Genomic DNA, 23,430 nt, shown 5'->3' on the forward strand with positions numbered 1-23,430 from the left:
TAGTAATCGAGCGCCCTAAATCCAAGCGAACTCTATCATGCAGCTAGGAATCCTTGATGTACACGCGGACTACCAGATCAGGGGTCTTCCGTAGCCCCAGATTAATCTCTTTCTGCACGGTGACCTGACTATTACGACGGCAGTACGAAATCTGGGGAAGCCTCGGGGTCGCCGTGTGGAGAACGCTCGCCCTAAGCATCCTCCACGGAATCCTGGCGTCCACTCGGTACTCGATAGCTTGCGCTAGACACCTCAAAACCCTACAGGTTAACGGTAGTGTCGCTAGTGTCTTTCGGAGACATGGACGCGTAAGACTGGTCTCAACCCTCAACGGTTATTGGGCTGCGATGCACGATGGCCCCTTCCCAGATGCAAACCCCGCCTGCAGGGGCTCGGATATGCAGTGGAGAACAACGAAGCCATTAGCCGAGTCTATTGGTTTGCAGTACTCGCTTGAAGCACGCTGGAAAAGACACTGTTCGGAAAGCGTCCCTGCGTTGCTCGGTGTCGTTCAACCCGAGACGGGCGTTGAGGCGGTTCCCAACCGGCTGGGCGCCCTTGAGCCTCGAGTTTGAGGTCTGCAAACAGGTCCCGGGGTTTGAACCCATGAGCGAGACTTTAACGCATTGGCAACTCTACAATCCTACGACAACCTTGAACGGCTACTATGTGGGCGGAAGTGTATCGGGACTCAACACGCTTGCAAGGATGCTAAGATGTCAAGGATAAGCACGCAAGACCGCTAACCTCACCAGAGTCGACTTCCATTTAGATTCCCTGGAAGCTACGCACTCTCCGCGTCAACTGCTGCTTGTAGCTGGACATTAATATCGCCCGCAGACATGACTGGTGGAAAAACCAATCGGCCTCGGCCTCTCCTAGCACGAACCTCAGACAATCCCTGCCCCCGAGGGGACGGTCGCTATCAGACACCGAGACAAACATATCACAGACAGCGGTCCAACGGGGTGGGGAGGTCGGTTCTGCGATAATAGGTTGGCAGTGCGTATTGAACCTGCATCGGTCAAGCTTGACTGCGGAGAACCCTGTACCCCTTGATTGCCACTGTTCCTCTCGGCCATCGGGAGAAAGGAAGATTGGACCTGCGCGACGAACGGACCAAGAATACTTCGGCGTGTTGATCGACAAGCTGGGATTTCTTGTTGCTGCGCTTGGCAGCTGCCGGGGTGGCTTTGCTCCGTATGCCGAGAGCCCTCGCTCGACCCTGGAATGTATCACAGCTCGGACCTGAATTCCCTGCATAGCACGGGATGCTATAGGTGATGGCCTTGCATGCGCCGCAGCCTCCTGCAGGGATGTCATCGACCCTCCTTAGTCCGCCTGACGAGGGTGGAACCGACCACGGAACACTGCTCATCATCTCGCTTCCTCGAAAACATCTGATAGCGGTAGGACCAATACAGCATCTAGTGCCAACACTCTCCGAGAGCCGAGTTATTCGCCGTCCCCTGGGTGGGCTTGGTTGTGTGTTTCGACCAGAGTTGCGCACCGCTATCGCACTGCGGTAGGTATTCGTGCCTTTTGCAACCCCTGTTCATTGTCAGTGTTTTCTGTCAGTGCTCGGAAACCAAATCCTTCTACTTCGATGGAATTGGGATCGCACGACTTCCTTGGTAGCCCTAGAAGGTCCGTCAATGTTGGAATTCAACATGATTGATCACAGTTCTAATCCTTGAAGCACGGCCGCACGACCCCGCCATTGCCATCGAAGAAGTCAAGGGCGTATACAGCCACAGCAACGCTGGTGCGAGCGCTAAATCTGGAACTTGAACCTCTCTAGACACCTTCCGGTTCGCAAGGCTGTCTTGAGCCATGCGTGCTGGTGTCATGGCTAGATGGAGCCTCGTCATAATAGCCTTTCCAAGCTCTGGCAGCCCCTAGATGGGATCAGCAACTCTGTTGATATTTTTAGTATCGGTCTCCCCAATCTATAAGGGGAAGCCATATCAGTTGGCTGGGAGCAAGCTGACTTGTTACACCGCAGTTGTTCCATCTGTTTCCTCAATGGGTCACAAAATCTGAGAGTTGCACCGAGCCAACTGCGGACTCGTGTCAGGATATGATTTGTGAAGCCTGTTACACCGCGCTCGAAAGCAGGGAATAGGAGCAAAGCTGGCAAGTTCAGGGTAGTGCGCAGGGTAGAGTAACTGGAAACTGAGCCCCCTTGGTCAGAAATGAACCACATTTTCAGCCTCGGAGACATGGGGTGAAGGGTCATAAAGAGGTAAGCCCCTTTGTTTCCCACGCATTTTCACTCGCAACTTGTTGATCTTATTGAAGCCTGGCTCCTCGAAACGGACTATACCGTCAAGAGTTTGGCTATGTTCACGAAATGGAGCCACCCCGGCTAGGCGATGAGACGTCGAGCATGTTACCGGCATCGCGAGCGGACGTGGAACGACCCGAAGAACCAGCACGCATCAAACGCGCCTACGGACGATCCAAACGCTGGAGAATCAACAGTATCTTCGCCTTGTGCGTTTTAGTACTCGGCGTCGTGAGCTTAACTCTGGCAATCGTCCATTATAGCCAGCAGCAAGGGGCTGAGGGAGGACTGACAGCGCCCGTTACGATTGGTGGGCGTTTCACCAACATCGAAGCAAAGGCGATCGACCTGGTTTGCGCCGTTGTTCTCGCGCCGCTCCTCATGCTAGCCCTCGACTATGTCTGGTTCAATAATGTCCGCGTTTCCGTCATCAACGAACAATCATCGGGCGACTCGAAGGGGGTGCCGCTACCTTCTCTCGTTGAGGCGAGCAACACATCAGGCGGAAGCTTCGACCTTGTGAAGGTTCGCAAACTTTCACGAGGTCGTACTTGGAGACTTTACATGCTGAGTTTTCTTGTCCTCTTCTCAGGAGCCGCGGGGAAACTACTTGCCAACTTCATTGCGTACGAGGCCTTTGACGTCGAGACAGCCCGGAGCGACTTTGCGAGACTTAGATACTAAGCGATCCCTTGTTTAATGACCATGACGGGGTTTTGCATTATGGTGACTTATTCTCTTCGATATCCTTCTTCCCAAGTCAACGGGCGCAGTTCGCAAACCGACTCTCGTCGATGCTGACCGGTCTAGTATTCGAGAGCGCCACGTCGAAACTGAATTCGTCTGGTGCTTATATCGGTGCAAACATGACAGACGCATCCCTCTTGGCCTTGGACAGATCCATTGTGAGCCTAAATAATGTCCCGGGTTATCGGTTGACAAAGCACTGCGAGTCTGTTCAACCTGATTCTCTTACTACCGTACGATTGGGACCCAACTTCCAAATAAGCATGAGTTTTCCCCGATCACATGAACCGCATGAAGGCATATACTATGCATCACTACCCGGCCAAGGCACCGTCGGTAATTCGAATGGCTATACCGCGTACACCCACTACATCGCATTCTCTCTAAACCATGTGGACGCCTACCTTGGTTTCTTGTACAACGATCGTTTCAATGACACATTCCCATCTGAGTTTGGTGCAGTCCGCTCCAAGCACTTCAATCTGACACGCAATGCAGGAGCTCCCAGTTTTGAGATTAAGACAAACTGGGGCGTTAGATGCAGCATACAGCGCCAGGAGGGGTTCTCGAATTACACTCGCATACCCGGGCAGCAATAGGACATCGGCGCCAGTACCTTTGCGAACAGGGCAGTTGCGATAAGGCCTCCCCTTTACCCTTGGCAGACTGCACTAGAATACCATGCTCCCCGGCATCGGTGTCAAGTATAGGTCCTGCAATTGGAGGGAGTGCAGGCAATCTCTACACGATCAAGGAAGCATTGGACAATCTACGCTTTGAATTACCTCTATGCATGCGGCGAAGCAGAACGCATCCTTCTAGAAGTCGCGGCGCAGAACGCCTCCACCGACATTCCATTATACCACTATACGGTTGACGCCGTTACCAAAGACCAGAAGTATCGGATAACCTACATTCCTCTTCTTCTAATCCTTGGCCTTATCAGTACCGTTGGCGCCGGCGCAATTACATGGGCGATGTTGTTCTACTCCTGGGCGACACACAGCGCGCAGAGCGTGCGGCGGGTGGACGGGCTGCGCCTTGTCGTGGACAGCATCTCCGGCTTACGGGATTTTGCGGACGAGATGGAAGTTGCTAGAACCATAACGCAGGCTGATTTGGATAAATGGGCAAATAGGTTCCATGTCCAGTATCAGGAGGTGGGCGAGAAGGGGAATTTGGCTGTGAGATTGAGGCGTACGGGTGCGGGTTCTTAAGAGAGTTCCTTCACTATCACCCATTAGCTTGTTCCCTGCCAATGGCAGTATCGATTGCAGTGGGATGGGATCGTAGGTCCCTGGTTGCCTTTCTGTCCGTTGTAGATCTTCGCTCATGGCACCCTGACAGAAGGGGTGCGGCTCTCTGCGGCTATCGGACTCGGACTATTAAGTGGAACGACCCCTGACTACGGATAGATAAGCGAAAAAAAAAGCCCCGAACCGTGATTCTAAGCCATACTGGCCAGAGGGTGAGTGAAGGTGGGCCTGCGAAAGCGCCAGAATTCAATAGACCGCAGCGCTAAACCGTAGCGTGAGGTTTAGCCAGGGGCTGTGTGGCTTGCCCTGAGTCACAAGGTTGTTTAAGTACACCAACATCCAGGTAACAGGGAATTTTACACCCAGAAACGGTACCTACATCCAAAAGCAAAGAACCAAAAATTATGGCATCACTTCTCACCCTGCCCACTGAAATCCGGTCCCGAATCCTCCTCCATGCCCTCAACGCCCGGCGCGACCCACCCTCACAACCAACAAAAGACCACCGAACCCTCTACGACGACATCCCCTACACTTCCTGGCGAGTCTACGTCTACCAAGAGGACAGAGAAACACACACGCGGCCAAACTCCACCGCCCTGTTGCTAGTCAACCGACAACTCAACACCGAAACCCTAACCCTACTCTCCCAAACTCCTGGAATCCAGCAAAATTAACCACACCCTCGACATCTCCATGCTCAACGAAGTAGACCTCTATCCAACCTGGACATGCATCCCGCACCTAACAACAAAGATCTCAACGCTGCACGCAACGGTCCGCCTCTTCGGGCACATCATCACGCTCAACAACGCAGCAAACCAAACCGGCGACGGCGGACACCTAGGATTCCACTGGAGCTTTTATGCGCTGCTGGAGCGGTTCCTCGCGTACGGGGCCGTCCCCGAGAAAATCGACACCGACGGGCGATACGCACACAACTCGCATATTGGCTCGCACAGACACAGAGCGAACCCGCTCTTCCCGAGACGGGATATCCATATCGACGAACTCATACTCGACATCCGCGACGCTGAGAAAAACATGTGGTTCCCCGACGACGAGGTCACGTACCGTGATTGGCGAAGACAGCACCACAACGGGTGGTACTGGCACGACGAGAGTGCGATGCCTGAGGCACTGAGCGCGTACAAGCCGCGGCCGGAGTGGATTGCGATTCATCTGTGCCGGGAGATCATGTTGTTGTTGAGCGATGATTACCATTACGGGCCGTACGGGGATATTCTGAGGCGGTGTGTCGGGAGGATAAGAGTTGTTATGGGACGGAAGGTTGTGAGGGCTTTTGGGGTGAGGGGATTGTGGAGGGGAGGTTTGGGTTGGGGGATGGGGGTGGGGGGTAGATTGAGTGGACTGCGGGTGGGGGGGGGAGATGGAGGATCTGTTCTAGGGCTTGCTGAACGGATCATGCGAAGGATTCCTGGGACGCTGGCCATGCTTATGCTTGCGTGAGAGGACGCCATATATCCAGGAAGAAAGAACCATTGTTCACGGGCTTGAATTTAGATCGAGGGTTCGGCATTAGGTAGTTGACAGCGGGACAAGTGGTGAGGGTATCCTTGCTTGATGAGAGCCTAGGGTTCGAGTAAGACGCCCTTGCAAGAGAGCAAGATAGGGCGCTTTGGTCTGGGCTCGACAAGCGCCTAGGCCAGAGCTCGAATCGTGCATACCTATAGGAAGGTAGTTATTGGCACCGAACCTACAAGCGGAGTGTAGAATATAACAGGGGGGCTAAGGTCCCGTCTTACCTCAGATTTGCAAGGCGTAAAGTGGGTTGTTGAGGCTGAGTGCTTACGCCATCTCCACTGCAATCCTTGCGATATGCCTTCCTGATCCTTAGGCCCGCTGATCCAATGCTGAAATGTAACAAGGTGAAAAAAAGGATTATTCCATATTCCAGGCTGAAGAACAATTGAGGTCATGGTGGTCTAACCAACACGGCGACCGGATATCGCGTCCATAGCAACAAAAGCAAACCACACGACAAAAGCAACAGAACAAGCGCTAGAAAAACTACTAAATAGCCCAAATTCCATCTATTCATCACATCTCAACTCTCTCCCCGCACTGTCTCACCCCAGCATTCAAGGGTTATAAGGCTGATACCTCGTATCGGGATAAACAGTATGCATCTCCTGCCCACCAGTAGCGTCCTGCTCTCGAACGCCTCGAAGAGAGACCTCACTATCCACACTGGCGGTCTTGCCGTACCTAGGACCCTTCGCACCCTTCGACCTCGTGTTCCACACCGCCTGGTTCCACTGGCCCTTCCAGACCGTACCGGGGTGGAAGACCGTAAGTAGGATGACCGCGATACCGATCATGGTTGCCTCGAGGATCATAAATGTGGTTTCGTCGTTTGCGAGGGAGCCGTCGAATCCTACATATCAGGAAAGATACGATCAGACCTCTTAGCTATTAAGAACCTAGGGAAACCGGGTGCATACCTTCAGACAACTCCGCACACCGAAACACAGAACGAACAATAATAACCAGCGTCGCGATGCTGAGACCCCACAGACTTGCCTTGAAGTAGGAGCTTCTGCGGAGAGCCTCAAACTCAAGGTTAAACTCCGAGCCTGGCGCCTTGCGAACACGCAGGAAGAAGTGTGTCGACATGGCGGTGAAGATCAGCAGGCTTGCGACTTGCCATGCGAGACCGGCGATCATGATGTTTACGCCGAGGTCTGTGGCGTCTTTGTCGTCGTCGTCGGCTGAGGCTGCTATTCCTCTGTACGAAGAGAAAGGTTAGTATGGGCGCGAGGTTGAGAAGGGTGACGGAGGGTGGTGGGTGCTTGACATACCCGCCAATAGCTTGCAGCAACAGCGCAAGAATATCAAACGTAATAAACGTAATCGTGTACGTCCTCGGCTTAAAATACGAGATGCGCTCGCCAAACGCAACGACAATGCGCGAGAGTGTAAGATAAATCGCGGCTGTTAGGAACGCGGGCGCAATGGTAAGCGCAACAAGATACTGCAGGAAGAAGTCGCCGTTGAACGGGTTCTGGTTTAGGCCAACGCGTCCTCCATATCCAACAATCTCACCGATGAGCCCTAGGGCCATCGCAATCATGAACGTCCATGTTTTGTACCGGATGCCGAGGAAGATGTGCAGCAGGAGGGCGAGACCGAAGATCGCCATGAAGAGGACCTGCGCCCAGAGTTTTGGGATGTATTCGACCGAGGCCATGGAGAGTGGGCATGTGTCGATTGTGCAGAGGGAGGGGTCCTCGAGGAGAGTTTGGTTTGTTGGGAGGGTTTCCATCATTTTGGCCGTTGTATCGTGTCGCGTCGAAAGTAGAATAAGACAGTGGTCGGACGGTCGAGTTAGGGTGGGACTGGAGAGAATTGAGCTTCTGATGCTCTGTCCAGGTATTTTTGAGATTCTCGCTTTTGCTGATGTTGATGCTGACACCAGGGAAACAAACCCTTTATACCTCTCCCTCCCCGAGCCTCCCCCTCGCAAGCCAAAATCAGCCTCTCGGCAGTGCAATCCTTCTCGCAATAGAATAAAGCTACCTAGCCTCCAGAATCAGGTATCCTCGTTTCCCAGCGCTAGACGATTAAGCTCATGCATCAAGTGCCGTGATTGGGCGTCTCGTAAACTTTAGCGCTCTGTCTAGCACGCGAACAGTTAGCCCTGAGAACCTAGCCCCAGCTGAGCTGAGCCTCCACACTGCCGGCCACGCTCCATCGGATTATAAACAGGGCTGTGCTGTCGATGCTTGCCGTAGTGCTTACCTCCGCCAAGTCTTCTGTGACGGGTCTATTTTCGGCACGCCTTACGGGCCAGCCTATCGAATGAGTGCAAGGTTGAAACGCCGGGCAGCGATGATCTGGGGCCGTCGCAGTCGGTCTTCGTACCTTTAGCGTCTTCAGGGTAGCCGGTACCCTCAAAGTTGCTGGCACGCTGGCTCTCTGGTTTCTGGCCATGGTCGGTTGGGTTTTCGCACGACTAATATGCGACCGTGTCCGAGTTCGAGTCCGAGTCCGAGTCCGAGTCCGTGCTGCGCTGGCTGGCGGTTTCATATCCTGCACGAAGGATCCTGATGCTTGGCGGCCCCATACCTCGCATCGCAATCCAGCCAGGCTGCCATGATACCTAATGCAGCGTCAGCTTCAGCCAATTACAACAGGATGCGAGAGAGGCTGTGCAAGACTCATTGTGAGCAAGCTCCTGAACTTGTGCAATGAACCTTCATGTCGCAAATATGCCAAGCAGTACGGAGGGATTAAGGCGTCTCGCAAACCTGCCAAGCACATCTTCTGTGGCAGCATGCACCGCTCGTCCTGGACTGATTTGTGAGACGCATCCTTTCTCGCAAAAGACCTAAACCAAATCTCCTCGTTGACAAGTGCAGACCCACGTGGAGCTGATCGGAGATAAGATCCTTCTCCGCGCTCTGAAAAGTGAGATGAATCTGCCGGACCGGGGAAATCCGATAAACACATCAGACCAGGTCTCGTATTCTTGAGCTAGGGTATATGCTATTGCGGGATGTCTGTTGCGACGGTTTGACTGCTGCCTTAGGGAATTGTTTGACAACCTCCTGCCCACATCATAGAACTGCGAAGAATAATGGCGGCTGCGCAATGCGGGCTACTCGGGTCCGCTGGAATACACAAGGGTGTGACAATACCCACGTGGTGCGCGAAGACCGTTGAAGAAGCAAAGTAGTTGATCGATGTCTAATCTGGAATGCTCACTGAAGTAGAGCACAAACAGGGGCATTGTGACAAACATAACTCGTTTCATTCCTAGCGAGGGGGTAACGACGCGATAGAGTCCGCTAGCTCATATAAGATATACTTAGACAATTCCACTTTTTCGACAGTGCGACTTCTGATTAATTCTTAGCTCCTGTGCTGGCAAGGAACTCCACGATGTCGGCGTGCCCATTGACCTCTGCGAGCGTCAACGCTGTTTGGCTATCCGCAGTTCTGGCGTCGATGTTCGCGCCCCGGGCGACCAGCAGCTTCACAATGTCAAAGTGACCAGCTTTTGCGGTCAAATGGAGGGAAGTCATGTTGTCGCTGGCGACTTCAGTGTCTGCACCCACATAAAGCAGGTTTTCCACGCCCTTAGGTTCATTTGCGGAAACAGCACGCTGCAAAAGTGCATTGAGGGTTTGACGCGTCTGTCCAGGCGGGATACCGACTGAAACATTTCCCCTCAGGCACAGCAACAGCAGTTTGTTGCTCTCCCCTGCACTCCTGAGAAGGCTGAGCAGGCTCATACCCGACTGAAATCCCAGCACTGTCGTATGGAATCCCCACTCATCACACAGACCAAGTTGATCAAGAACGCTGGTAGTATCGGGTGCGACAAAAGACATCAACATCAACTTGTACTGGGGATCGCGCGACTCTTGCTTTCTCCAATTGAAGGCAACTTCGAGCTCGTCAATGTGCCGAAGAAAGTCGCACTAATCAGGCGTGAAGTGCTGACGTCGCAGAGCTTCTGCCTCGTTTAAGTTCTGGGTCGCTCGCAGCAGCTGGGCCATCAACTCAACAGATTCCAGAAAAGAAAGGTGTCTGTTGCCTAGTTGTTGTTTCTTCTTGCCTAGGCCAACCTTGCAATAGTTGATGGCGCGAGTGGGGTCACCCTGGCTGTAGTGCGTTTTCGCCAGAAGATGGTCGATGTGAGTTGCAGCAAGAGGGGCATCTCGAAGCACTGTCAAGGGCACCTGAAGCAACGACGAGACTCGATCATAACGCGCAGCTTTGTAGAAGCCCTCAGCGAGGAGAAGTCTAGACGTAAGACTCAGCGTTCTAAGAGGAATGATTGTGTCCAGGGTCTTCACTGCGCGGGGAAGGTTTGACTCCTTCAACAGCCGCAAGACGCGCGCAACCTGCTCGTGCTCGCTCATCAGGGACAGCGGCTCTTCCTCCTCCTCCTCCTCCTCCTCCTCCTCCTCCTCCTCCTCCTCCTCAACAGCCTGTTCCTTGCTCGAAGGACTTAGTATCGATGGTGATGGCGGAACAAGTATTGATGAGTTGGCCTTCCTGTCGCTTTTCTCTTTTGGCCGTGGTGTCATGGGGCTATCCTGTTTTGATGAGCTCAAATAGTTCACAGAGTCTTCCGAATCGGCTGTGATTGTTGTTGCGACTTTATCGGAGCTTCTGCACAGCGACAAACTCTGAGCACGCTCAAAGGCAATACTAATCAGAATGACTTCCTTCTCCTCTGGGGTTTCTGTCCATCCAGTAGGGTGGCATGCGTGCATTTCCTGCGGCTTTGATGGATCATCAGTTCTGTTCGCCAGTTCCGGGACTGTGAGGCTGTCTCTTTGGTGATAACCTGTGAATTTTTCTCTGGACGGACTTGTGGGAAGGATGTCTGCGTCCTGTTCCACTTGCTCGGTGGCTTTCGGGGCATACCTCGATGCAGACAACCCATCGCTCTTTGGGTTGCGCTTCGCGGGCAATGATCCCAGTCCCATAATCGTCTCTTCTTCTTTTTCGCGCTTGGCAGCTTTCCTTTGGGCCTCCACAATCTTCTTCTGTATCTCTTCTCGTTTGGCAGCTGCCCCTTGGCCTTCCATCATCGTCTGATTTATTACTTGGCGTTTGGCAGCCATCCCTTGGGCTTCCGCAAGCTTCTGTTGGACTGCTTTGCGACTAGCAGCCTTTTCTTGAACTTCATGCTCAAGCCATCGCTGATGGATCTCAAGGCTTTTCTTCTTCATGATCGTTCTTTGATCGGCGGACGTGTCTTCGTGCGGTTTTGAATGTGCTTCGAGACTTCCGTGACTACGCCATAAGCGTGTCTCTCCATTATCCATCCCATGTTCTTTCTCGAAAACATTGTCAACATCTGACTTCCCTTGATGCGTTGCCGTAGTCTCTCGAATAGGAAGATTGCGAGCGGGACTGATCATGACACTGCGCGCGGAGCCCTGTCTATGTTTATTCAATTTGTTCGTCCCTTCAGGGGCCGCCTCAATCTGTACGTCAATCTGGTTTCTGTCGGCGGCGTAATCGTTTGTCACCGTCGGCTTTCCAACTCCTGCAGCGCAATGAGCGAACTCAGCAACAGAGGCTCTCAAGAAAGCAGTGTACAGCTCAGCCGCTTTTTGAAGTCGTTCAAGAACTTCAACATGATCAGGTATGGAGGCTAGTTCCTGTAACAAGAGTTCTCCCGTTTCACCTCGCTTGTCCAGCTCGTCCGGTGTGCCCTCGTACCAACGAGATTGCTCTTTTAAATCTTCGATGTTGATCTCTTTCGATTCGTGATTGCTGGGAACAGTAATTATTAGCCACCAGAAGTCTCCGACAACGTTTGTTCCTTACCTCTTCGCTACACTCAAAACCACTCGGACAGCGGCATCGAAGTTGTTCACCTTCCACGCGATAACTTCCCAGTCTAACACATTCGTGCTCATCCCAAATCCAGCTAGTATGTCGTCAACCGGGAGGGCGAGTATCCTTTCCATTCGCTTCAGTGTCTCTGACAGTTGATCATAAAGGGGCTGGAGGCACTGCAGAACGGCTTCGATCTCCGGGAAGGTCGGCGGGTTGAGCGGCGATAGGGACACGGTCGAACTGACAACAAACGCAAGGCCGCTGATCGAGTCAGCTTTTGACTCGATAAGTGGATGACACATACCGAACGTCATTGATGACTTGCTGCAGCATCTTGTCCTCGACAAACCTTCGGTGGATGAAGGCCGCATGAATGACATCGAAACATCCCTTCAGGACCGAGACGGCCAGCTCCGTAGTTGATCCTTTGTCCATAGCTTGAAGATTGAGGATAAAGGTAAAGGGATGGGTTTAGGAGGAGGCGAGCTTGGGGACCGGGTCAAGACGGCCGTAGAAGGCAAGTGCGCGAGGACGGACATTCAGTGAGCTCCTCTGGCAGTAACACCACACCTCGCCCCCTCCATAACAGTATTTCGCAAACGAACTCTTTCAGCCTACTCTCTCTTATTCCACTTCATAGCTTCTCTATCATCTCCGAAAAGCCATTATTTTGAAGTCCCTTGGATATCCCGAAAACCCCCTTCATTACCAGTAATAGACGCCTTCTTACTCCCAGCGAGCTTTGCCTGTCCTTTCGTGCGGGCAGCTCCTGAAACCTGGCTTGTAGTTGCTAACTTGTCCGCTTAATTAGGCATTCATCGCTTTGTTTTGGAGCCTCTGTTCCTGTGCGGGGGCATAGCAATCGAAATGCGGGGTCACGAGATCACGTCACCCAGATGGCGCTCTCTTCGGCCGAACCTCTTTCTTCTTCTCGGCTTCTATTCTCAACAATGTCGGATACGTTCTCCTCCATACCTATAATCGACTGGCGTCGGTTGCAAGACCCGAACACAAAAAGCGCTGCTTTGAACGACCTTCGCGAGGCGATCTTCGTCGTCGGCTTTCTCTACCTGACGAACCATGGTCTGGAAGTAGCGTCCCATCTTCTCCATTGACGGCTTGGGCTTCTAACAATCACAGGAACTCGTTGCCCAGACTCATGCAAAGCTCCCTGGGCTTTTCAATCTCCCGGGCGACGTCAAGGCCAAATGCGACATGATCAATTCTCCGTCCTTCGTCGGATACACGCGGCTTGGTGCGGAGACTACAGCGCAGAAGACGGATTTGAGAGAGGTACAGTCCTAAATCGGATCATTTTCAGCAGCGCGACTAAACTCGAAAAGCAATACGATTTTGGAACTCCCGGGATGAAAACTTGGAATGAAGGACAGGACATTTGGTGGCGACTGGAGGGAAATAGCCAGGTACGAGCGACTGCGCGAGTTTTTCACAATTGGCAAAGCCTATTTTGACTTGTGCCGCCTCGTGTTGACAGTATCCGGATGTTCCTGAGGCCAAAGAACCGGTCGAAACCTACATCTCCCGATCCGCTCAGCTGTCGCAAGAGTTCATGAGATACGTTTCCGAATGCCTCTCACTTCCACCCGACACTTTCGCCGCGTTCAAGGGAAATATGGACAGGCTAAAGTTCATCAAATACCCGAAGTCGCCACCAAACTCCCAAGGCGTCGGCCCTCACAAGGACTCGTCTGGATTGTTTACATTTCTATCGCAGGATGACACTGGCGGATTGCAGGTCTTGAACAAGAACGGCGAGTGGATCGATGCCCCGCCGATCAAGGGAAGCCTTGTCGTCAACATCCAACAAGGGCTGGAGGCTATCACCGGCGGAATCTGTGCCGCGACAACACATCGAGTTATTGTAACCATCCTTCCCTCCGGAAGATATTATGTCCACGTACTGACGAGTTCAACGGGCTCCGACAACCAAGACCCGGTACAGCATCCCGTTCTTTCTTGGCGTTCGGATGGATCTTACAACGGAGCAACTCCGAGAATCCGCCGCCCATATTGTCGCCCGCATTCCGGTCTCAGATAACAAAAAGAAACGCGCTGTTGATGTTCCGAGCGAGTTTCTCTCGCCTTTGTACTCTTGCGTAAGTTGACCGGTGTCTAATCAAACACCGCTGACTTGATGTAGTTCGGCGAGGCGTATCTGCGGAACAGGATCCTCAGTCATCCCGACGTTGGACAGAAGTGGTACCCCGAGTTGTACAAGAAGTACTCGAAGCAGGTGCTATCGTAAACTGTAGTTGGAAGATTCGCACTCGGTCAATGAGTATCCCAAGTTTGTAATATGCTGTTCGAGTTGCAGAAGACAGCAGAAAGGCGACATACCCGTATGGCCAGATATATATCTTGAAAGTTGATTATGGGTCCCATAAACGAAGAATTTATGCACATTGTTTAGGCTGTTCTCAAGAGAATAGAACTGCTGGAAGAACAATATGGACACTATCTCACTTTCTTCCTGCAGCGTACTTTACCAGCAAAAGCAAGCGGTTTGTTGCAGGTGTTTTAAACCGCCGTTCCCTTTGTCTAGGTACGGCGTCAAGACAGCGGAAGCGGCAAGGGCGGCATAATTCCGCCTGTTCCGCCTAGGTCCAGAGGCCACGTGATAAGGGCACGTGCTTCCCCAGTTTCCACTCCAGAGAGGTTCCGGCGGATCCATCCTGCTTTCCCGGCACACTCTCACCTGCTTCAAATCATGTCCGACCATGCAGCCGACGTGAATTACATGCGCTCGCCGCTGCCAACGCGGGTGAACAGTGCCTGCGAGAGATGCCGTCGCCACAAGACCAGGGTACGCCCCTTCTGGCCCTGTTTCGGATCCCTCTGACTGTCTCGAGTGCGACCCGTTCCGGCCTTGCTCCCTGTGCGTGAGAGCCCAAGTCAATTGCAGACCGCTGCCGCTTAGCCGTCCTCGGAGAGACTCTACCCGGATGTAAGGAATCCCTACGGTCATGGACTGTTATGTTATGCTAACACTGACTAGTTCTAAACCTGTCGCGAGACGAACGACAGGTTCCCCGGCAGTGACCGCTAACAATGAGCCCCGGACGCCGGCCCCACACGCCCAACCTGATGGGAATATTGACAGTCATGACGCGTCTCACCAGGTAGACTATGGGGAAGCGGAGTCGACCATGGGAATAGCGCAAAAGATTGTTGGCCTGGATCGGCAGCTGATTGACGAACACGCGACTTCCGCCATCCCCGGATACCAAGCCAGCAACAACGTTGTTAATCGACGGTCGGCCGCCAATGGCCAACGGTTTCCTATCCCGTCATTACTGGGACAGTCACTGCCTCCGACAGAAACAATCTATTCGTTACTAGAGGACTACTTTGACGCGGTCCATTGGTTTTCTCTTGTTATCTTCGAACCCACCTTTCGCAGGAATCTGAACTCCGTCGCCGATGGCTTCGCTTACTCCTCACAAAAGCCGTTCTTGATTTTGCTGGTGGTGGTCTTGGGGATGGGTGCTTGGTATCGTTCGCAGAAAGAGCTTTGTAATCTGACTGAAAACGACGACTGGGGCCGCATGAGCAATGAGCTCTTGAAGCTGGTTGAGTCACATCTTATAGAGTTGATGGACCAGCCGTCCGTCAGCGCGGCTCAGACTCTGATACTATTCGGCTCATACTGCGTCTATCACGGTCGGCCCAACCTCTCTTTCTCAATACTCGGCGCAACCATCCGAATTTCACAAGCCGTAGGGTTGCACCGGGAACCGACGCGCGGAAGTTTCGAGGACAACGAGGAGAGGAAACGTGTCTGGTGGACAATTTACACGTGGGACCGATTTGCGTCAATTACCTACGGTCGCCCATTAGGGATCAACGACCGGGACTGCAATATTAGCAGCCCGGCGGATACCTTGGAGAATCCCCGTTTTGTCTCCCCTTCGGCTGATCAAGGTAATACTATATGTTATTCCGCTTATCAACGGGAATTAAACCGTCTTTATTTACTGGCGTCAACCGCACTCGAGGTTATATTTGGATCACGAACATCCGGTTCATCTAAAGACCTAACAGGCGACGCATACCATTTGCTGGTAAAGGAAGCGACTCAGAAACTTCATAAGTGGCGCGATGAGCTGCCGGACCACCTTGCTTTGAATCTCGACGAGGACTTCCATCTCGGCAGCGGACCAGCAGCAAAGGCACATGCGTTGCAGTCTTTGTCGCTCCAATTGACCTACGACAACATTCTGATCGTCCTACATCGTCCTTTACTAGCACGGCAAGTGGATCACCTATCATCAGATCGCGCCACGGCTGCCAGGCGAGGTGAAGGAGAATCAAGGCACAGCCAATCTCACACCCTCTCGCAACATCAACACGACTCGCCGTTTGAGGCCCTTTCGCCGGGCTCGTCTGTGGCAAGCTCAGTGCATTGGTGGAACGCTGCTTTGAGAACTTCTCGGGTGACTGAGCTGCCCGTACTCGCCCAGCTTGCGACTGACAGTCACCTGGTTGCGTTCCTAGCCATCAATCTGTTCAATGCGGCCGTGGTTTTGGCGGTAATGGCCCTCAGCGATCCACTATCCGACACCGCACAGGTCGTCAAACGTACTATTACTCGCATCTTGCGACTACAGGATTTGCTTGGGAGACGCTCGGCCTTGTCCAAACAGAGTACGACGATTCTGAAAAACGTGGTCACGTTGCTTCTTCGACGCGAGTCGGAAGCTATACTTGCCCCAATTACGCAGCATACTCAGGACGATCCTCAGCATACCCTTCCAGGCACTGGATACATGTCCGTTGAGGATACTCTTCGACTGCCGCTTGACGCGACATTGGAACCATCCCATACACCCTCACGTCGCCAAGAGTGGCCAGACCTTGCTAGTGCTATTCGCCTGAATGAAAGCTTGACGTCCGTACAATACGGTAACATATCCCATCCATCGCCCGATCAAACTTGAAGTTGCTAATTTTTGTTTTCATGCTAGTCGTACCTTCGGGGAATGACGTTCGCGCTTCTGAATGGTATACTGCTGGAGACAACGAACAATCAGATATGACCACACAGGAGCCAAGTGGAACGGGCCAAGTCTGGCCGTCATCTGGTCAACCCGAGTGGGATCCTGCTATGCGGAGTAACGAAACATACGAGCCGACTGCGGACAATAATGGCGAGCAAGGCTTGTATTGGCTCTGGGACATGTCCTGGAACGGAGGGGGTGTTTGAAGCCAATACACACTACGAATGAACTCCTCGTTCCACGCTGGAGGATAGGCTTCTCTTTGAGCGATCATTCAAGTTGTCTATGATACTGTGGCTTTCGCCATCTCTTCATCCACCCCAGGTCCATAAATGACGCTTTTGATCCCCGCTCGACTGGCGACGTTCTGGAACGCATCTTCCGCGTGGGAAAAGGAATACTCGTGGCTGACTAGACCTTCCAATCGAATTCGGCGCGAGCTGACGAGCCCAATTGCTGTCTGATAATCCCGCGGGCCATATCGGAAACTGCCTTTGAAGACGATTTCCTTGTCGCAGATTTGACCTACTGGTAGAGATGGATTCGGTCGCCCCAGGCCGACTTGCACGAATGTCCCTCCAGGCGCCAAGGCATGAATGCCGGCCTTCATGCATGGCTCGGCTCCAGTAGCATCCATGACAACGTCAGCGCCGAGCTCCAAATCGGCAGTGTTGAGGATCTCTAACGCGTTTTCTTCGGCTGACTCTGAAGTGGTACGATGAGTATGGGTTGCACCGTACTTGAAAGCAGACTTGAGACGGCTTTCAACGACGTCTACGACGACTACCGTCGACGCTCCAAAGGCGCGGGCAACACCAGCGCAGAGTAGGCCAACAGGGCCTGCGCCGAAGACGATCACCGACTTTTCTTGCATGTCGCCTGCTAGTCGGGAACTGTGTACGGCGACACTGAGTGGTTCAATCAAGGCACCATCGCGCAGCGAGACATGTGACGGTAACTTGTAGCAGCATTCTGCAGGAACTCGGTAATAGGTTGCCAGCGTTCCGTCATATGGTGGGGTTGCTGCAAAGCGCATATCCCGGCAAAGGTTGTACCGACCGGCGCGGCAAAATGAGCAAGTGTTGCATGCGATACCGGGCTCAAGGGCAACGCGGTCGCCCATCGCTAGTCCTGACTCGCTGCCGCATTCCACCACAATCCCCGATGACTCGTGGCCAAGAACGATGGGGTTCTCGACCACGTATCGCCCGATTCGGCCGTGCTGCCAGTAGTGTATCTGGCGAAGGATTAGCGAAGTTGAGATCAGGCAATCGCATACTCACATCTGACCCACAAAGGCCGGTTGCTACGACTCGAACAAGGACATCGCGTTCAGACCGTAGAGTAGGTACGTCGCGTTTTTCGTAGCCAAATTTCCCACCAGGGTTGAGCACAAAGGCGTCGTTTACAGCCTAGTCGGTCAGCGAATGACAAATCATAAACAACGCCGTCAAGGACAAACCTGATCGTATGTTGGAACAGTCATGATGTGAAGATGTGTTTTAGGAAGCCTCAATATAATCGCGAAAATGCTGGGCGTTTAATAGGCTACGACTCTCGGTTCCGTGGCATCTAAGACGGTGCCGGCGGATGGACTTGAGGGGCAGCCGCCGGAACCGAGTGGGCACGGATCGGATGCAACCTGGGCCCATACAAACCCTACCTCCCAAACGATTGGCCGGCCATCGTGTGGTTTTCGCAGCCCACAAGAATCATTGGCGAGCTCTAGGTGTACGAAAACCACGTGAGGTCACAGGGACACGAATTGTGGAGGATATCGAGGAAGAATCCTGGCATTTGACACGGCAGCCCGAAAGTTGGAGAAGGCCGGGGCTTCCCCGTGGGATGCGGTTCCGGGGTAGAAATAGCCCACAATGCCCGGTTGCTTGAACAGATCTCGCTATCATAATCTCTTTTTATTCCTCATCCAAGATGGCTGTTAGCAAGGTCTCATCACGAGACCAGGCTCACCATGAGTCTGTCCAACGACGCTCTCAGGCTGTGGCTGAGCAGGTCGCCGAGCAGCAGAGCTGGCTCGAGAAGACATTGAAGCCCAAGACGGTATCAGCGAGATATCCATTCACAGGCAAACCGTTGCTCTACGCTACCTGTGCGTTCGGTAGTCTGGGAGATGCACTGTTCGGCTACAATTCTGGTACAAACCCTGGCGAGACCAAGACCCACATCGGGAGAACCATTGAAGCTGATCCGTGTCTGTATAGGAATCATGTCCGGACTACTGGTCAACCCGGTCTTCATTAGCCGCTTCTTCAAGGACTACGGCGGTGCAGATGGGTCAACCGACGGCGTCAACTCGTCCATTACCGGAATTTCTGTTGCATGCTTACAAGCCTCCGCTGCCGTCGGCGCTTTGATCGCAGGACGCCTTGGTGACATTGTTGGACGAAAGAAGTGCGTCCGTATCGGCGGGCTCATCTACTTCTTTAGCGCCTTTATTCAGATGTTTGCGCCGGGCTTTGGCACGTTTATCGCCGGACGAACGATCCAGGGTCTTGGAGTGGGCTTCCTCTCTATGACCGTGCCGATCATTCAGACAGAGATCGCCCCTCCGCATCGCCGTGGTATGATGGTTGGTATTGAGTATACGTTTTCGATCGCTGGATACATGTTGAGTTGTTGGGTTGACTATGGCTTCAATTTCCTGCTTCCGAGTGCGATGTCTTGGAAAGGCCCGTTCATCGTGCAAATTGCTCTGTCGTTTATCCTCCTGGCTATGTCGTTCTTCCTTCCTGAAACGCCCCGTTGGCTGGCGAAGAATGCTTTTATGCAGGAGAGTTTGCAGACAGTGGCCGATTTGCATTCGAATGGCGATACACAGGCAGAGCACGTGCAGCAAGTCTACACCGAGATCCAAGAAGCGGTCATATATGAGACGAACCTTGGCAAGTCCAGTTGGACGGTAAGCAATCCAGTGACTACGATGGGATCGAGCTGACTTGGATAGGAAATGTTCACCCGCTATCGCAAGCGCACGATCGTCGGCATCACCGTCCAGATGTTTGCACAGCTGAACGGAATCAATATCATCTCCTTCTATCTTCCGACTACGCTTGCTTCTGCTGGGTTCGATGAACGAAAGTCCCTTCTGTACACCGCTGCCAACGCCATTCCCTACACAGCTGCCACTATCGTTACATGGTGGTTAGCAGACAGCTGGGGCCGTAAGCCTCTACTGATTACTGGTGGTAAGTCGCCACCCCCAACAATATCACAATCGTTGATCTGACATTCAACTTCACAGGCCTCGGAATGGCCGTCCTCCTCGCCATAGTCTGCGCCTTCACACAAGCCGACCTCTCCATCCAGACCAAAGCCTCCGGCCAATACGCCTTCGTCATGCTCTACAACATTGTCTACGGCTTCACCTGGGGCCCAATGCCCTGGCTCCTCCCAGCCGAAATCTTCCCGCTCCGAGGCCGAAGTAAGGGGATGGCTCTCGCAACAACAAGCAATTGGGTCTTCAACTTCATCATCGGCATGGTCTCGCCTGATGCATTTGCCGGGATTCACGGGTACTTTTACATCATCATCGCCGGGTTCTGTCTGTTCTCGTCGGCGCTCGTCTACTTCTATTATGTGGAGACTGCAAATGCGAGTCTTGAGGAGATTGCGGGCCTCTTTGGGGATCAGGCGTTTGAGGATGAGGGGGTTCTTGGTTTGGGTGCTGGGAATGGGGTGGAGGTTAGGAGGGATGGGGGGAAGGAGGTCGTTTGATGGAGGAATGTAGTATGACAATGATGTTTATGAAATTTGACATAATGAATTGAGTGATTTGTTACTGGTCCGGTGCCGACGTTGTTCACCAAACTATCTAGCGCCATCGACGGACTGGTGCCGTGTTGACATCTGGCTTGGTTGACCCACGAAACCTCGTGTACCATGGCTGCGTGGTAATCATGCTGCCAAGTCATTAATTAGTAAGTTCATCGACCCTCTCCACAAATGCGCTTTCATGCTATACCTTCTTGCGCCTAGTCAGCCTCTAGCCTGCACCATTGACTAACGTCGATTTGACACATTGCTGATCTCCGATCTTCCCCTCTGTCAGATCACCGTCACTCGAAAGATGCCAGACACCAAATGCACAACCTTGCATCCAGACGATATGCCGCAGGGGTCGCTCGTCGAGAATGAAAGCGAGTTTCGATGCAGCATCTGCAACAAGACATATAGCCGGCGTACATCCACCCCACTACCGTGCTGATGCACAATTGCTGATGGGTTTAGGCGACCTTCGTGACCGCCATCGTCGGCGCTGCATTAAGTCAATTGGCAAAGAGCGCCCGTCGAAACGCAAATCGTGCGAGACATGCGCGCAGAAAAAGCTCCGTTGTTCGATGGCTCGTCCGGCTTGTGCTCGCTGTCTTCAATTTGGGATCCAGTGCCAGTATCCCCGGTTTGCTGTGCCAGTTCACCACCAAGCACAGGAAGACGAGCGTGCCTCTCCTGGTGCCTTGTGGATGTCGTCAACTACTTCAACTGGAGGACCTGTGACGATTCAGCCATTCTTTCTTCAGGATATAGAAACCGTGGAACAGAACCAGGTGGATGTTGGTGGTAGTGCATGGGGCGCTCTTATGCCTGATTCCACAGACCCGATGGTTAGCACTGGTATTTTCACGGATATAGATACCTTCCAGGATACAGCGCTCGTGGCGCCTATCTCGTGGAATGAAGAGTTTGAGCTGTCGTCGCAGTCCCTGGGGCTGGACGAGGGGATGTTCAATTCGATAAGCAGCAACCATTCAACAACGAGCTCCTCACAACAGCCTTTTGATAGAAACACTGGAGTTGCCTACAACATTGCTGATACCGGCAGTCACCCCGACGTGACAATGTCCCCCCTCTCCTTTAATACCGGCAGCGTCGTTCCCGACATGGACCCATCAGTCTCGGGCTCCAGCTACCGCGACGCACCATACGCCGACTTCAACATCGACACCTCTGCGCAACTCACCTTTGCCCGCGACTTCCATCCACAACCACCTTACAATCACAGCATCCTGTACCGGCAACTCCTCACCACCCTCCGCGAATACCCTTCCATACTTCTGCAACGTGAGCATTGGTCCCCATTTGTGCACCACAGACTCTACCGCTGCGCAATGGGCGGAATGGCGAAACCACTGGGCGTCGCGCTTGCCTGCGTCTCGGCGCACGCCGGCTCATACGGCTCGAACCACGGGTTTGTCGATAATCTCGTCAATGCCGAACGTGCGCAGTTGGTAAGGAACTTCGGAAGTTTCCTGGATACGCCAGAGAGCTGTATTGCTGCCGTACATGCTGTCTGCATATATCAAATTCTCGGCCTCTTTGGGCATATTTTTCTGCCTGCCGCTGTGAAGCAGGGTCGGGATATGAGCGAAGCAATGGAGAAGAGTCGAGTGGAGTGCGAGCGGGAGGCAGAGTTGCACAGCTCGTTTCTGCTCAAGGTACGTCCCTACCCTAACTCCCTTATCACCACCATACAACACCGCTGATGGATCCTAACGGGGAGGATAGATGACCCGCCGCCTATACACACACCACCGCGCCGCCATAACCACGCCCTCCGAGTCCGAACTCAACTGGAAGCGTTGGGAATTCGCCGAGTCGCTGCGCCGCAACATCTTCCTCGCGCACATCATCAATATCTTCGGTTCCCGCGCGGGCAAACTTAGCGGTTCGTATTTTGAGCCGCTGGATGATGAGATGATACTTGATCTCCCGCTTCCGGCACCCGAGGCTATGTGGCGCGCGTGTAGTTTGCGTGAGTGGCTTGGGGCTAGGGATGATGCGTTGGGACCTTCAATTGTGACGGGGTCGGGTGACAGGGAAGGAAAGGGAGAGATGAAAGTAGCGCAGACGTTGCGGGATCTAATGAGCCTTGAAGCCAAGGGAAGTCTGGATGTGAGCGCTCTCTTGCCGCTTACGAGGGTCATTTGGGCGTGTGGGAAGATCGCGCCGAGTGGGGGGTTATAGGGATCGTCCATTAGATATAGAAATCCCAGGGCGATGCAGATGCTGGTGACATTGGTAATAAGCTTTTCTATGCAACAGAGAAGATGGCAAAGAATCCTAGCAGGTCAAAGGGTATCAGGCAATCGGGCCCCTTGAACTCCGCACTGAGGTATTCCAAGGTTTTTCATCTAGCGCGTACATGCTCAGAACCTACCATACTCGTCGAGATGCTCATGCTGTAAATCTCTATCCCTTGGACCGGACAAATGCACAGCGATTGAAGTCCCCAATCTCAACTGCCCAACTGGTTTCTCTTACTTGTTTGACCTGGTAGTCGTTAGGGCTTTCCCTTTGGGACTTGGTCCACCTTGCTGCCCAGTGGCAGTAGGACTAGGATAACACTTTACTCTACTCATGTTTCAACCTTCATATCTAGGTAGCTCTTGTGAATGTAATATCCCATAGGGATACGCCGTTTGCTACACATGAGGTGAATTCACCCTGTGCTGCAGTATGCTTTTCATTTAAGATACTGTAGGTGGGTATTAAAAGCTTCTAACATGAATGCACCCATTACACAATGTATCCCAACTCGTCGATCAATGAAGGGACTAAGGTCAGTCTCGTACAGCCTTGGGGTGTGTTCTTGAGGCTATGGCATGGAGTCGGCTGGAAGGTAGCTATGGTACGGGTCCATCTGGATCTGATGGATATGGTATGGAACATGGATTCCCACGCCTGCACTTGAGGGATGATCCGCCTAGGTGGGATGCTCTTCTTTTAGGGCAAGCTTCGCTATCTAAATAGTATAAGGGATAGAGAATCTTCAGTCCTT

At 52.9% G+C, this 23,430-nt stretch overlaps 10 protein-coding genes across 10 annotated transcripts; 7 read left to right on the top strand and 3 right to left on the bottom strand.

Annotated features, from left to right (window-relative positions):
• Positions 1-2,353: 2,353 nt before the first annotated feature.
• Positions 2,354-2,971, top strand: BDW74DRAFT_183967 (uncharacterized protein; the record flags this gene model as incomplete). The annotated part of the gene is made up of 1 exon (XM_073730666.1): positions 2,354-2,971. The coding sequence occupies one exon, from the start codon at positions 2,354-2,356 to the stop codon at positions 2,969-2,971; it is 618 nt and encodes a 205-aa protein (XP_073577951.1).
• Positions 2,972-3,715: 744 nt separating this feature from the next.
• Positions 3,716-4,251, top strand: BDW74DRAFT_183968 (uncharacterized protein; the record flags this gene model as incomplete). Its single annotated transcript, XM_073730667.1, has 2 exons — positions 3,716-3,738; positions 3,789-4,251. 2 exons carry the CDS (start codon positions 3,716-3,718, stop codon positions 4,249-4,251), a joined length of 486 nt encoding a protein of 161 aa, XP_073577952.1.
• A 443-nt stretch (positions 4,252-4,694) lies between these two features.
• On the top strand, positions 4,695-5,760 carry BDW74DRAFT_183969 (uncharacterized protein; the record flags this gene model as incomplete). Its single annotated transcript, XM_073730668.1, has 2 exons — positions 4,695-4,891; positions 4,959-5,760. 2 exons carry the CDS (start codon positions 4,695-4,697, stop codon positions 5,758-5,760), a joined length of 999 nt encoding a protein of 332 aa, XP_073577953.1.
• On the bottom strand, positions 5,692-7,694 carry BDW74DRAFT_163892 (RTA1 domain-containing protein). Its single transcript, XM_073726168.1, has 4 exons — positions 7,113-7,694; positions 6,756-7,039; positions 6,057-6,688; positions 5,692-5,978 (listed from the first exon to the last, which is right to left on the bottom strand). The coding sequence occupies exons 1-3, from the start codon at positions 7,577-7,579 to the stop codon at positions 6,393-6,395; spliced, it is 1,047 nt and encodes a 348-aa protein (XP_073577954.1). The 5' UTR covers positions 7,580-7,694; the 3' UTR covers positions 5,692-5,978; positions 6,057-6,392.
• A 1,464-nt stretch (positions 7,695-9,158) lies between these two features.
• Positions 9,159-12,051, bottom strand: BDW74DRAFT_183971 (ankyrin repeat domain-containing protein; the record flags this gene model as incomplete). The annotated part of the gene is made up of 4 exons (XM_073730669.1): positions 9,159-9,703; positions 9,761-11,550; positions 11,605-11,877; positions 11,921-12,051. The coding sequence occupies 4 exons, from the start codon at positions 12,049-12,051 to the stop codon at positions 9,159-9,161; spliced, it is 2,739 nt and encodes a 912-aa protein (XP_073577955.1).
• A 476-nt stretch (positions 12,052-12,527) lies between these two features.
• On the top strand, positions 12,528-14,047 carry BDW74DRAFT_163895 (isopenicillin N synthase family dioxygenase). Its single transcript, XM_073726169.1, has 6 exons — positions 12,528-12,707; positions 12,757-12,909; positions 12,960-13,040; positions 13,112-13,498; positions 13,554-13,733; positions 13,778-14,047. The coding sequence occupies exons 1-6, from the start codon at positions 12,567-12,569 to the stop codon at positions 13,880-13,882; spliced, it is 1,047 nt and encodes a 348-aa protein (XP_073577956.1). The 5' UTR covers positions 12,528-12,566; the 3' UTR covers positions 13,883-14,047.
• A 297-nt stretch (positions 14,048-14,344) lies between these two features.
• BDW74DRAFT_183973 (Zn(II)2Cys6 transcription factor) lies at positions 14,345-16,840 on the top strand (the record flags this gene model as incomplete). The annotated part of the gene is made up of 4 exons (XM_073730670.1): positions 14,345-14,440; positions 14,487-14,581; positions 14,633-16,539; positions 16,602-16,840. The coding sequence occupies 4 exons, from the start codon at positions 14,345-14,347 to the stop codon at positions 16,838-16,840; spliced, it is 2,337 nt and encodes a 778-aa protein (XP_073577957.1).
• A 77-nt stretch (positions 16,841-16,917) lies between these two features.
• BDW74DRAFT_183974 (NAD(P)-dependent alcohol dehydrogenase) lies at positions 16,918-18,120 on the bottom strand (the record flags this gene model as incomplete). Its single annotated transcript, XM_073730671.1, has 3 exons — positions 16,918-17,871; positions 17,918-18,046; positions 18,097-18,120. 3 exons carry the CDS (start codon positions 18,118-18,120, stop codon positions 16,918-16,920), a joined length of 1,107 nt encoding a protein of 368 aa, XP_073577958.1.
• A 33-nt stretch (positions 18,121-18,153) lies between these two features.
• BDW74DRAFT_189489 (sugar porter family MFS transporter) lies at positions 18,154-20,369 on the top strand (the record flags this gene model as incomplete). The annotated part of the gene is made up of 4 exons (XM_073731985.1): positions 18,154-18,789; positions 18,857-19,554; positions 19,600-19,840; positions 19,897-20,369. The coding sequence occupies exons 1-4, from the start codon at positions 18,567-18,569 to the stop codon at positions 20,367-20,369; spliced, it is 1,635 nt and encodes a 544-aa protein (XP_073577959.1). The 5' UTR covers positions 18,154-18,566.
• Positions 20,370-21,186: 817 nt separating this feature from the next.
• BDW74DRAFT_163902 (uncharacterized protein) lies at positions 21,187-22,843 on the top strand. Its single transcript, XM_073726170.1, has 2 exons — positions 21,187-22,087; positions 22,158-22,843. Exons 1-2 carry the CDS (start codon positions 21,233-21,235, stop codon positions 22,614-22,616), a joined length of 1,314 nt encoding a protein of 437 aa, XP_073577960.1. The 5' UTR covers positions 21,187-21,232; the 3' UTR covers positions 22,617-22,843.
• Positions 22,844-23,430: the final 587 nt, after the last annotated feature.

This window comes from Aspergillus multicolor (genome assembly GCF_047715735.1).
Source record: "Aspergillus multicolor strain CBS 133.54 unplaced genomic scaffold BDW74scaffold_53, whole genome shotgun sequence".
In the NCBI taxonomy this organism is placed as follows: Eukaryota; Fungi; Ascomycota; class Eurotiomycetes; order Eurotiales; family Aspergillaceae; genus Aspergillus; species Aspergillus multicolor.